Raw genomic sequence first — 15,123 nt, forward strand, 5'->3', positions numbered from 1 at the left:
AAAATATGTCAAGAAGAACAAACGCAACTTTTTCTGCACGTTTAGTTTTCTTCTTCTTCTCTTCTTCTTCTTCGCGCGACTAGGATTACTCCTGTTTGTCTGCCTCTTATTCTGTTTCAGTTGTTGTTGACTGTACATTGTCTTTCCACCTTTTCGGCGGCCTTCCAACGGGTCTTCTGCTATACGGCTTGTTGTTTTTACAGATGTTCGCTAATCTATCTGGTTCCATTCGATTTACATGTTTGTTCCAGTTTTTATTTCTTGTTTTTATCCACCTGTTAATATTTTGAATTTTGCAACGTTCTCGTATACTTCTGTTGCTTTGTCTGTCTCTTAATGATATGCCGGCTATTGATCTTAATACTTTCATTTCGATATTGTTGATTTGTTTTTTCGTCTTTCTTGTATCGATCCTTGTCTCCGCTACATATGTTAGGATAGGTCTTACTGTTGTCTTGTACACTTTTATTTTGCTTTCCGTCGTCAGATATTTGTTTCTCCATATGGTTTCTCGGAGGCAACCACTTACTCTTGCCGCTTTTGTCGCTTGTGTTGTGGTCTCTGTTCTTATATTCCTGTCACTAGTGATCTCTACTCCTAGATAATTGAATTTCATTACTTGTTCTACAATTTTGCCGTCTATTTCTAACTTGCATCTACGCGGCTCTTTACTTATCACTATACATTTAGTTTTTTCTACCGATATTCTCATATTAAATTTATTTGCTGTGATATTGAGAGTGTGGAGCTGCCTTTGTAGGTCATCCTCGTTATCAGCAATTAGTACTGCATCATCGGCATAGCATAGTATCGTGATTTTATGCGCTCCCATGTGGTATCCATGTCGTTTTCGGTCGTTTTTTGACTTCGTGAATTATTTGATTCATCATCATATTGAATAACAATGGGCTGAGCGAGTCTCCTTGGCGGATTCCTCCTTTTAGTTCTATGCGTTCTGTTTCTCCTGTTGACATTATAACTCTGGTCTTGTTGTTCTTGTTAATTTCCTTAATTAGCCTTATTATCTGGTGGTCTATTCGTTCAGCTTGTAATAAATTTAAGATATCATTTCGCCTCACCCTGTCAAAAGCACTTTTTAAATCTACAAAGCACATGTATGCTGGTTTTCCATATTCAATAGACTTTTCTACTATTTGCCTGATAATAAAAATTGCATCTATTGTGCTGCGGTTCTTCCGGAAGCCTTGCTGTTCATCTGCCATATTCGCTTTTTCCTCGATTTTATCTTTATGACTGCCGTCAACAATTTTAATGTGCTGTTCATCAGACTAATGCCTCTATAATTTTCAGGATTTTTCGAGTCTCCCTTTTTGAGTATCGGTTTAGTTTTCAACGTCCGTAATTGTACAAATTTTGTTAAGTGATCTTGGTAGACAAAAATGAACTTGAATTAATTATCTGCTTGGGCTTGCATATCTATCAAATTTATTTGATCTCTACTATTCATTTGTTTTTGACAGTATAGGTTTCACTACTAAACCTTTTTTGCAAATTTTAGATTTTTTTTGGCAAGTCTCGCACAGATCCAAATATATGGTTATGATTTCTACAGTTATGTATTGTGGCATAGCCACCTTTACTTTACAAGCCATAAAGAGAAAAAGCAACGTCGCAATTGATGACGTCGGTAGTCTGACTTTCGGACTACCGCTTTCGAAACTACGATTTTAAAGTACAAATTCTGGTAAAATTTATAGTATTTTTTGAGTCGAACGAGAAAATATTATTAATTAGAAGTTTGTACAAAATAATATTAAAAGTAATTCATTGTAAGTAACGTTTATTATACAAAAAAAAAACCAATAACAAGAATATAAACGGGATTCATTTTTTTCGAATCCTAAGAAAACTAATAAGTATTTTTCAAAAATTTAAACGCAGCGTTAAAGATTACGTTAGGACCGAAGGCCCAAAGTCCTTGAAAACTTCTATGTTTATTTTAATAAGTTACAGGGGTGAAAAACTAAGAAAATTTAGTGTGATTTTTAGTTTCAAATATGTCATTAAAAAAAAACTTTTTATTCATTCTAAGGGACTTTCGACCCTCGGTAATAAAGTAGTCTTTTATTCTGCGTTTAAATTTTTCAAAAATACTTATTAGTTTTCTCAGAATTTGAAAAAAATGATTACATTTAAAATAAAGGCGTCAAAATTTTGCATTTTGTTCCTTTCCCCTTAAAGTTTATCGCACTTATTTAGAAACACCCTGAACTGATAAAGAACAAATCCAGTTGTTAAACATAAGCGAATTAATAAAAAAAACAGAATGTTAAGAAAACCGGAGTCTATAGTTGTGTTTTAATTTCAGTATTTTATAAATGCCCGGTACACCATAAAAATTTTACTGGTTAGCAAGAATATTATTACAGCGGTATTGTTAAAGAATTAGGCTATAACATATTAAAAATATCACTTAAATCTGTCAACCGGTTTAGGAAATATAAGACATTAAAAATGACAAAATTTTTAAGTGGACGGATTTCTATATGCACGCAAGTTTATATAAAAATATATTATATTGAACCATATATTATATTGAATCATCTTAATAACATACCTTTTAATGTTCTTTATAATTTGGAGCACGAACTATTGTAAAATATTTCAGTTTCTGTGTAAATACAGTGAAAATTATTTAACAACAAATGAGAACTGTCAGAATTAATCGGTCTACCAATAGATGTTGCCAAGTTTCAACTTCATGGCTTGTTAAGTAAAGATGGCTATGATTGTGGCAATCCGCTTGCGTGTAGATCGTTATAATTTGAGTTTCTTACTTTTACCATGGGAAATGTATACAATTACCGGTTAAAGTAGGAAATAAAGGGTTTTTAAAGAATATTTCCTACATTTACCGTGTACTCTGGTAATTGTATACAATTACGGTAATTGTGTACAATTACCATATTATCTACTTTTACCGTAACATATACATTATACATGGTAAATTATAATTCTGGCATGCTCCTCGAAATATTCAAATTGCCTTATTTTGTTTATTTCCAGCTCATCGTGATTGTAGTATCATTTAGATATATAGGTGGTATATATGGAAATGGGGCAGACCATATATCAAGACACACAATTGAAGACTAACACAAACAACGAGAGTAAAGAGTATTGCCTCAAAAAGGTGACTCTGAAAGGTTGACTTTGTAAATCATGATTTGGGATTTACACTGTAGTATAGACATGGTAAATTATGATTCTGGCGTGCTCATCGTAACATTCAACGCGTCTTAGTTTGTTTATTATCATTTCTAGCGCATCTTTATTGCGATTGTAACATAGTTTGATTTGAAAATACCATTTTAAGGAAGATGGTGATCTAAAAGCAATTTTAACATAAAATTATTACAATTGGATATAGTAATTGAGTCAATACTCGCAATCTTAAGTTTGTATTTTATTAATTGTTATATAATCATGGGGCCCCATGATTATATAACAACGAATAAAATACAAACTTAAGATTGTGAGTATTAACTCAATTACTATATTCAATTGTATAATGGACTCGCATGGGCAACCCTTTCATCATTTATAAAATTATTAGTTAGAGTATCCAGCCGAGAAGAGATGGTGTTCACCTCGTATATATGTAAACATAATTCCTTCCAATTAGGAGCCAGTCGGTGTTTCCTCGAACTTGGTCTAAATATACCGTGTTACACCGATTGAAGACGCTTGTCGTCGCCCTAAATTGTTTGCTTACAAATCTACCTTCGTCTTATCAAATAATCAGATCACTGCCACAGCTAAACGTTTTGTCATGTACCACTTCAGTATCAACATCATAACATGATGGAGAGAAATAATACTCCTTAACTATATGTGTGTTAAAGCGGTTTAATGTTGCAAAATGGGTTTCTGTATATTTAATTAAGCTAAGTCTGATTAGGATAATGTAGATTTATACTCGAAGGACCTATTACGATTGGTGATTTAACAAGAAATAACGAAACATGATCAGAGTAAAGTATTAAACATAGGTAATTTGGGAAATAGGGAGTATCTGTAAATCTGTATATGGTGTCTAGAGATTTTGCAAAAGCATACTATACTATAAAAATCAGACAATATAGAGAAAATATTGCAATAAATAAATTATAGGCTGGGAGCTCTACTTTCTTGTTGTATTTTAATATTACTTACCGTTTTTAAGAGGCTACATTAGCGCGTCATCAAAACGGAAAACCCGTTTCAAGATTGCAGCTTTAATTTTGTATACAGGGTGATTGATTAGTAGGGTAAAGCTCAATAGCTCCGCTATAGTAATAGATAGCAATAAAAGTTCATAACAAAAATTTTAGCTACCTTTGAGCTTCACATTACAACATTAGTTAAAATGTTACAGGGTGTTCGATAACACAGTGACAGACCTAACTTATGTTTTTTTTAAATGGAACACCCTATATTTTATTCTATATTTGAAATTCTGTTAACTTCTCCATCACAAAAATATAAAGGTTTGTAATATTATACAGGGTATTTACAAAGTTATAACCAATTTTGTATGAAAATCGTAACAAGTTCAACTCCCTGTATAAATAAAAATAAGCAAAAAAACAATGGTCTATTAATGCCATATTTTTTAACGTATTGTCAAAATTTTCAAGAATGGTCGATATTGCTAATTTTCTTTATATCAAATACAGGGTGAGTCAAAACGCAAGTACATTATTTTCTCAGTAATTTTAAATGGAACACCCTGTATTTTATATCACTATTGAAAAGTACCATTACCGTACTTTAATTTTTAGATAACATTCCCTATGTCTAAATTTGTTAGTTTTCGAGATATTTTCATTTTTCAATGGACCAGTAGCGTGGCCACCCAAATCACCAAAATTTAATAATAGTCTGGGCTGATTATCGGAGAATAGGCCATTTTTGGGAAAAGTTATTTACCAGCAATTTTATTGCTGGAATCGAATCTTATGATTGTATATATTAATAATATAGATATGCAAAATCCGCAGATAGTGTGCTACTTTTTTATAAACAAAATGGCGCCCGAAAATCGTGTTTTTTTCAATTTTTGCTCTATAACTCCAAAGATTTTAACTTTAGACCAAAAACACCCAAATAAAAATTCACCGCAATTATATTCTGCATAGAGACGTGTTTTTTCCGATTTACTTCGACGAAAACTTTCCCCGGAAAAAGCGGGTTTTTCCAACAAAATCTTTAATTTTCAACTAAACTTTTAGATAAGTAGTTGTTAATCAATAATTAAATAACTTGGTAACGTAAAAGCCCTTTCCGTACATACAGTGTGTCCATGGTTGGGGTGCCCAAGAGGAAAAACTTTTTATTTTCAATTTTAGCGAAAAATCTCATTTTTGATAAAAATTTTGCTTGTTCTCAAACCCCATAAAACGAAATAAAATTCAAGTTTTTCAAATCCTGCTTAATTTTGTAGCCAATTTTATGTAAATCCCTATAAATTTTTGCAATAAGTTCGAAATCGTAACAATAATCTAGTGTTGCCGAGCCACAATGTAGCTTAGTAACTGTCAACTCCGATAAATAATTTGCGAATTGCCATTTTTTTATTCGAAAATGTTTAACGTTCAATAAAGAATTTATCTTGTGATAAATTTCATTATTAAAATTATTGGATTAATAATTATTTAATTAATAAATAAATTTGATAATTCAAGGAGAACGACAAAATCTGGCTTCATAATCCAGAGAAACGAAAGGGTTGCTCTCCCAAAAAATTGGCTAAAAAAATAAGCAGGATTTGAAAAACTTTTGAATTTTATTTTATTTTATGGGGTTTTAGAACAAGCAAAATTTTTTACCAAAAATGACATTTTTCGCTAAAATTGAAAATAAAAAAGGTTTTCCTCTTGGGCACCCCATCCGTGGACACACTGTATTATAATTCCAGAAGCCGATGGAAATTGAATGAACAGTTTAGCAACAATTGAAATGTTAATTAAAAATTTACGGTCGCTATAATTACGACAATAATTATGATGCATAAGAATAACTATGATTTTTCCATAAAAAGACACTGTACTTATCTAATGTACTTTACAGAATTGAAAGTGGACTATTTAAGCGGCCTCGGGAATATTTTAAAATTATAAACAATTTTTTGGCTTATAAGCAAATAGAATATCTCGGGAATTATTAAACTAAACTAAATTGTGAAAATGGTATTCGAAAGACAGCGGCAGGATGCTTCTTTTAAAAGAAAAAACGTTTAATTATGACGAGTTGTTCCTGAGATACAACCGGTCAAAATTGACCGAAATTTACGGCAAAGATAAAAACAATAGGATCATAATTTTCAAACCATCACCTTTTTATTTTTGTCCTCTTTCTCCACACCATTTTTCATATCTTTAAAATCCTCATAACATATATTATTATAATAAAAACTATCGATAATACTTGTGAAAATTGCCAAAAATAGCAAAATTCCAATCAAAAATTAGGTTGGAGAAAATGTAACCCTTAAAGTTCAAAATCGGTATACGTTAAAAAAAATGCATTTTCTCGGCTTCCCATGGAGCAATTTCCTTCATTCTTTTTTTGTTCCCAAGTAACTCGAGTAGAGCCATCGAACTAACGCATTATTAAATGTCAAAATTGCTTTTGTTTTGTTATAATAAATTAATTTATTTATTATAACACAATATTTTAATTTGTTTAAATAAAAATTGTTTAAATAATTATACAGCTTTCAAATGAGAATATTTATGTTTTTAACTTTAAAAGGTACACTTGTAGTAAATTTATCTAAAAAAAGCCTACAACTGGAAAAAATATGTAATTTTCTGTTCTTACAAATAAATTAATCTATTATAACAAAACAAAAGCAAGTTTGACATTTAATAATGCGTTAGTTCGATGGCTCTACTCGAGTTATTTGGGAACAAAAAAAGAATGAAGGAAATTGCTCAATGGAAAGCCGAGTAAATGCATTTTGTTAACTTTTACCGATTTTGAACTTTGAGGGTTACATTTTCTCCAACCTAATTTTTGATTGGAATTTTGCCATTTTTGGCAATTTTCACACGTATTATCGATAGTTTTTATTATAATAATATATGTTATGAAGATTTTAAAGATATGAAAATTGGTGTGGAGAAAGAGGACAAAAATAAAAGGTAATGGTTTGAAAATTATGATCCTATTGTTTATATCTTTGCCGTAAATTCCGGTCAACTTTGACCGGTTGTATCTCAGGAGCCACTCATCATAATTAAACGTTATTTCTTTTAAGAGGAGCGTCCTGCCGCTGTCTTTCGAATACCGTTTTCACAATTTAATTTAGTTTAATATTTCCCGATATATTGTATTTGTTTATAAACCAAAAAATTGTTTATAATTTTAAAATATTCCTGAGTCCGCTTAAATAGTCCAATTTCAATTCTGTAAAGTACATTAGATAGGTATAGTGTCTTTTTATGAAAAAATCATAGTTATTCTTACGCATCATAATTATTGTCTTTATTATAGCGACCGTAAATTTTTAATTTACATTTCAATTGTTGCTAAACTGTTCATTCAATTTCCATCGGCTTCTGAAATTATAATATATATGGAAAGGGCTTTTATTTTACCAAGCTATTTAATTATTGATTAACAACTACTTATCTAAAAGTTTAGTTGAAAATTAAAGATTTTGTTGGAAAAACCCGCTTTTTCCGGGGAAAGTTTTCGTTGAAGTAAATCGGAAAAAACACGTCTCTATGCAGAATTTAATTGCGGTGAATTTTTATTTGAGTATTTTTGGTCTAAAGTAAAAATCTTTGGAGTTATAGAGCAAAAATTGAAAAAACACGATTTTCGTTCGCCATTTTGTTTATAAAAAAAGTAGCACACTATCTGCGGACTTTGCATATCTATATTATTAATACATACAATAATAAGATTCGATTCCAGCAATAAAATTGCTGGTAAATAACTTTTCCTTGTATTTTGCTAATTAGCCCAGAGTATAAACTGGACTGACTTTTTTGGGGTTGCGTTAATAATGAAGTTTATAGAATACCTCCAACAACAAGGGATGAGATCAAAAATAGAATACAAAGTGTATTTCGCTGTGTTATTTTACAAATGCTCCGTAGAGTAAGTAGCTCATTTAATGATCGTTTTTAGGCGTACATAAATGTGCCAGGAGATAATTTTGAACACCTTATGTAATTAAATATTAAAAATATTTTATTAAAAGTAGCTTCTAATTTTTTCAAACATGTTTTTTTGCAAAATGTATTACTGATAAATTATGTTTCGTTCTTTATTTGTTACATTGTTACATTTACATACAAAAGTAGTGTTTAATTGTCTTCACAAAATATTGTATTTTGTGTTTGTGTGTTTTTTGTAAAATTTATTACTAATTGTCTTTGTTTATTTGTTGCATTTACATAAAAAGATAGTTTTTAATTGTTTCAAAAATGTTGCGTGTAGTGGTTGTGTTTTTGTTTGTAAAATGTATTAGGTACTAATAAATCATTTTTATTTCTTTATTTGCTACAGTGTTACATTGATTACCGGATTGATAATAGGTAATCTTCAATTGTCAATTCAGTCATGACTTACTTAAAATTTAGATAAATTTAAACACCTAAAATAATTTGCTCTGAAAAATGAAAATATCTCGAAAACTAATAAATTTGGGAATGTTATATAAAAATTAAAGTACGTTAATGTTATTTTTCAATAATGATATAAAATACAGGGTGTTCTATTTAACATTACTGAGAAAATAATGTACTTGCGTTTTGACTCACCCTGTATTTGATATAAAGAAAATTAATTATATCAATAATTCTTAAAAATTTTGACAATAAATAAAAAAATAGGGCATTAATACACCATTTCTGTTGTGCTTATTTTTATTTATACAGGGAGTTGAAATTGTTACGATTTTCATACAAAATTGGTTATAATCAAGTATATTCAAATGGGAAATAAGCCACAATTTTACCTAAAAATGGTTTTATTAACGTTTCGACGCTTAAGTCGGGTGTCGTTGTCAAAATACAAAATAATACTCATTATTATTTATATATCAGTATTATTTTGTATTTTGACAACGACACCCGACTTGGGCGTCGAAACGTTAATAAAATCATTTTTAGGTAAAATTGTGGCTTATTTCCCATTTGAATATACTTGATTATAAAAATGCCACAAGAAAATAGCTTCAGAACAACATTAAAATTGGTTATAACTTAAATACCCTATATAAAATTACAAACCTTTATATTTTTGTGATGGAGAAGTTAACAGGATTTCGAATATAACATAAAATATAGAGTGTTCCATTTAAAAAAACATAAGTTATGTCTGCCACTGTGTTATCGAACACCCTGTAACATTCTATCTAATTTTGTAATGTGAAGCTCAAAGGTGGCTAAAATTTTTGTTATTGCTATCTATTACTATAGCGGAGCTATTGAGCTTTACCCTACTAATCAATCACCCTGTATTTTGTTGAGATATTTGGCACACATATTCGTAACATAATAAAGAATGGCGGTACAGAGCCCAATTTGCGAAATATGTTAGTATGTGGAAATTACTCCATAATTATATCAAATATTACAAAAACGAGCCTGTACCGCCATTGAGAAGAACAAAAAAATACACTTTCTCCAAATAAACTTTTTTATCCCATGCCTAGATTCTGTGTCACATTGGAACTACCTACGAAAATTGATTATATATAACAAGAAATCTAAAATATTATAACTAATAACTGATTAGGCAACATTGAGAATTAGTCACTGTCATTTTGACAAACCTCCACTTTGCCCCTGAGAGCAAAAAGTTTGTGTCTTTGTTGTATTTGTCCCATGCCAACTCAAAATTGCCAGTAAACTAAAAAAAAAAGTAAAAGAATAAGATTGTGTAGTAGTCGGCATTTGAACATGACAGAAAAAAGTTTAATGTCGTTGAAAAAAAGTTTAGTTGTTGTATTTGTCGCATGCCAACTCAAAATTTCGACAAATCAAAGAAGAAAAAGAAGATTGTGTATTGATAGACAGTTGCCCCTAGCGTGAAATTTTTTTATCTTGTCATGTTTGTCCCACACCAACCAAAATTGCCCGTTAACTAAAGAAGAAGAAGAAGTGGAAGCAAATTGTACAATGTACAACTCCAAATTGTAAGTAAATAAGGGATTTTTAAGGGAGAGATACAGCTTGCTCCAGTTGATTATGCAGGGAAAGATTTAAGGAAAGAGAAGCATAGGGAGACGCAGAATATCGTGGCTGCGTAACCTGAGGGAGTGGTACGGATGTATATCAAATGAAGTTTTCAGAGCAGCCGTCTCTAAAATAAGAATAGCTATGATGATTGCCGACTTCCTCCGCGGAGATTGCACTTAAAGAAGAAGAAGGGATTTTTCTCTTATTCCACGACGATGAGCTGGCCAAATACCCAAGTAGGTGGAGGCCAATAAAATAAAGAAGAAGGAGAAAAAGACAAACCTCCGTCGATTTTCTAAGTGTAATAGAACGATTCTCTTATCGGTTTTCTTATCTACATATATCGTTATCTGCTCAGTGCAGTAGTGTATTATTTTCTAAGATATTAGAATTCGTTAGTATTGATCCATATGTTTGTTTATAATTAATTTATTATAATTTTTGTGTAATATGTAGCACTAATAGACCTGGATCCCGCGTATCAAAAAAAGTTTGAAGTCGGACAAACTTTGATGTACGGGAACACTGGAACAGGGGAATTTTTAATTGTGGAACAGTTTAAAAATTTGGAACGTCAGATTACGAGAACGTTCCATGTACTTTGTCGGACAAAACATCTAATTGATTTGTTACCCTTTCAATAAACTCTTATGCAAATATCAAACAGTCAAAGACGTAATCCAACATGTAGCCAGGCTAAAATGGAGCTTCGCAGGTCATAACGCTAGACAAACGGACAATAGGTGGAATAGCACGATACCACAATGGAGACCATGGACAGAAAAGAGAGCAAGAGGACGACCCCAGATGAGATGGGGAGACGACATTAAAAAGATAGGAGGAACGGACTAGAGACAGAAAGCACTAAACAGAAGCGAATGGAGGAAACTGGGGGAAGCCTATGTTCAAAATTGGACGAATTAAAGGGCAAAAGAAGAGTCACAAGAACACCAGTCTGATTTTTGCATGAGAGTTTAATGAAATGGTAACAAATCAATTGGAAGTTCTGTCCGACAAAATACATGGAACGTTTTCGTAGTCTGACGTTCCAAATTTTTAACCTGTTCCACAATTAAAACTTCCGCTGTTTCAGTGTATTCCATAAATCCGAAAATAAATAATATAATCTGAGGATTATACTCTTACCTGTCAATAGTCCGGTGCCATCATTACCCCACTGTCCAACCAAAATAGCTCCATTGTGTGCCTCAACCGATCGTTCAATGCGTCCAGCTTTGTTAAGAATATGGAATCTACCATCGGCTGCGGTTATAAGAATCAAATCTCCGTGTTTGCTCAGCGATCCTCCAGTTCTAGGTAAAAATTGAAGATCTGTGGGCCAGATTTCGTCGCTGAATTTTGTTACTCTGGTAGATTGATTCGTGGAGACTGCCCATGATAGAATTTGGTAGTCATCTCTAAAAAAAGAAGTTTTCTATAGTTGAGGTGCTGAAACCAAAACGGGTTAAGTCCAAAGATGTAAATTTTTAGGTATGGGGGTAAGTGCAAAATTTTGGCTCCAATGTTTTTTAAATGCATTCACTTTTTTCGAATCCTGAGAAAACTAATAAGTATTTTTGAAAAATTTAAAGGCAGAATGGAAGATTACCGAGGGCCGAAAGTCCCTGAAAACTTGTATAATGTTTATTTTAGTAACTTATAGGGGTGGAAAAAAAGGAGAAAATTTATTGTGATTTTTAATTTCAAATATGTCATTCAAAAGGAACTTTGTGTTTATTCTAAGGAACTTTCCGCTCTCGGTAATATAGTTATTTTCCTAACTAGTGCGGAAAGTGATACTTTCACGCATGAGACTATCATTGACCCGAACGACGCGATAGGGGAGTTCGGGCAAGAAGTCGAGTGCGGGGAAGATACTTTCCGCATGAGTTAGGAACAATATTTTTTCTAGGACCGTACGTTCGGAAAAATGCCACAACAAATAGATTTATATCAATTTTTATTTAGAAGTGAAAATACACAAATTAATTCTTTGACAAGGTTGTCAAAACCAAACTTTCAATATAATTGGTTACCATGACGACGATATTGGTTTCCAAGACGACGATTCAAAACCACTGTTAATAGGTTTGTTCTAGCATCAGTTTCAAACGGTTTGAAACCATCAGCGAATAGGGGACCAGTGCGAGTAGAGGGAATAGCACTGGTGACTGTATTATGTTTTCTCACTGACCAACTGTTTGCTGACGGTTTCTGACTAGTTTGACTGTTTGCTAGAACAAACCCACGGTTATTAGACTTTATTACGGTTGTCTTGTCCGACGGTGGTGGGGAGACTTATATTTTTGACTTTACGTCACAAGAGTTTACATTCCCATATTTTTAAATGATTTTCGATCATTGAATGTGTGTTATTGTGTATATATGTGTATTATTTGTGTTATTATAAAATAATTAGACAAATAGTACACATTTTATCTTATACCGGGTGGTGAATCGTAAAAAGGGCCATAGGAAACTCGATGTAAATTCTGAATTGTTGAATTCCTGCTTCCCTAATTATTTTACATCAAAAGTCATGAGAGAATACTTGTAGAGAATTAAAATCTGTATTAAAATCAAAAGTTAAAATTGTTCTACGATTTAAATGCATTCCAAAATTTTGAAAAATATGATACATTTGCCACAAAAGGTATTGTAAAAGTAAGGCCACACGTTACTGTTTAACTGACAGTGCTCACACCATTGACCGAATAAAAAATCTTTATTATTAATCCTTTCTCCGCAACTGAGGGTATCTTATCAACTGTATTGTTTTTAAACAATAGATGATAAAATAAAAATATTGACAGTTCAAAAATGTGAACATTATTGAATTGTGTGTGGCCTAAGTTTGGCTGAAAACTAAAATGTATTGCATTTTTACAAAATTTTGGAATATGTTTAATTATGTAGACCAATTTTAATAGTTATTTCCAATACAGATTTCAATCCTCTACAAATAGTTTCTAATGTCTTTTGATGTACAATAATTATTAGGGAAGCTGGAATTCAACAGTTCAGAATTTTACATTGAGTTAATGCAAAATTTTGACGCATGTCAAAATTCTCAATGTGTTTTAATTGTATTCATTTTTTTCGAATCCTGAGAAAACTAATAAATATTTTTGAAAAATTTAAACTCAGAATGAAAGACTACATTATTACCGAGGGCTGAAAGTACCTGAAAACTTCTATAATGTTTATTTTAATAAGTTACAGGGCTGAAAATAAAAGAGAAGTGTGATATTTAATTTCAAATATTTCATTCAATAGAATCTGCTTGTTTATTCTAAGGGACTTTCCGCCCTCGGTAATAATGTAATCTTGCATCCTGCGTTTAAATTTTTCTAAAATACTTGGTTTTCTCAGGGCCCTGATTCTAAATCAAATTTCGACCAAAAACAAGTCGCTTTCAATATGGCGACTGTCGAAATTATTTGACACGGAGATGAATGAATGGCCAAAAGCGAGGTTAGGTTTAGTTTAGATGTGTTTTGTTTATTTCTTGCAAGCAAAACTAAATCAAAAGGTATTATAATATAGCTGGGTTTAATTGAAATTTGCTTGTTTTGAGGAATTAGATAGAATAGTATTAAATTAGAAATATAATAATTGAGAATGTCCACAACATGAATCATCAACTCAATGAAAGATGTGAGGTAATAATCTGGGAAAATTAGTAAAAAACAAGGAAAATTAATTACCAGCTATTTTATTGCTGGACATGCTGAAATCAAATCTTAAGATTTCCTATATTAGTAATATAGCTGTGCAAAGTCCACAGAAAGTGTGCTATTTTGTTTATAAACAAATTAGCGCTCCGAAATCTTTTTTTTTTATTATTGGTCTATAACTCCGAAAATTTTAACTTTAAACCAAAACACTCACATAAAAATTGACAGTAATTTAATTCTGCACATTGATAATTTATTCCAATTTCCTTCGACGGAAATTTTCTTCGGAAAATTCGGGTTTTCCAAACAAAATCTTTAATTTTCAACTAAAATTTGAGGGAAGTAATTATTTATCAATAATTAAATAATTTGGTGACAGTGACATAAATCTTTTTTGTTATGAGTGTCTTGAAGATATGAAAATTTGTATGTACAAAGAGGACCGGAATTAAAAGGTATCTAATGGTTCAAAGATTAAAATCCTGTTGTTTATAACTCTGTCGCAAATGCCGGTCAAATTTGACCGGTTATACCTGGAATCACTCCTCGCAATTCAATTTGTTTTTCTTCGAAAAGGACACAGAAGCCGTGCTCTTTTGAACAGCGTTAACTTAATTTAGTTTAATCTAATATTTTCTGAGGGGTTCTATTTGTTTATAAGCCAAAAAATTGTTTCTTTATAACATTCCTGAGACCGCTCAAATGGTCCAATTTCAATCCTGTAAGGTACGTTGAATAGGTATAGTGCTTTTTTATATGAAAATCATAGTTATTCTGGTGTATCATAATCTTTCTGGTTATTATTTCGACCGAAATTTTTTAATTAACATTTTAATTATTGCTAAACTATTGGTTAGATTGTCGCCGGTCTCCTGATATACAGAGAGGGGCTAAATTATGGAATAAATTAATTTTCTCTAAAATGGACGATTTTAGAGAAAAATCCCGAAACAGGTCGATTTTTATTTTTAAATTAAATTTCTTGGCATATATTTCAAACTAGTGACGTCATCCATCCGAGCGTGATGACGTAATTATTTTTTTAAATAGGAATATGGGTTCGTGTTGTAGCTCATTTACAAAGGCGTTCAATTTTCTATTCAGTATTATAAACATTAATATCAATATTTATACAGGGAGGCCAAAAAAAATTTTGAATTAAATTAATTGACGCAAGAAGAAGAATGCATGTAATTTATTTAACTCAAAATACATTCTATTGCTGTCAGAAAATAGAAAAAAATGTT

The 15,123-nt window shown here is 31.3% G+C and overlaps 1 protein-coding gene across 2 annotated transcripts in view; it reads right to left on the bottom strand.

Annotated features, from left to right (window-relative positions):
* LOC114329852 (intraflagellar transport protein 80 homolog) overlaps nt 1–15,123 on the bottom strand; it is a 128,885-nt gene that overhangs the window by 85,393 nt on the left and 28,369 nt on the right. Inside the window, exon 2 of one of the 2 annotated variants that reach the window (XM_028279108.2) lies at nt 11,346–11,617. In XM_028279108.2, coding sequence (XP_028134909.1) covers nt 11,346–11,617 — 272 coding nt within the window. Of the gene's footprint in view, nt 1–2,578; nt 2,665–11,345; nt 11,618–15,123 lie in introns of those variants that run through there. The other variant, XM_028279112.2, reaches the window with a different exon arrangement.

The sequence above is a fragment of the Diabrotica virgifera genome, chromosome 7 (assembly GCF_917563875.1).
Source record: "Diabrotica virgifera virgifera chromosome 7, PGI_DIABVI_V3a".
NCBI classification, from domain to species: Eukaryota; Metazoa; Arthropoda; class Insecta; order Coleoptera; family Chrysomelidae; genus Diabrotica; species Diabrotica virgifera.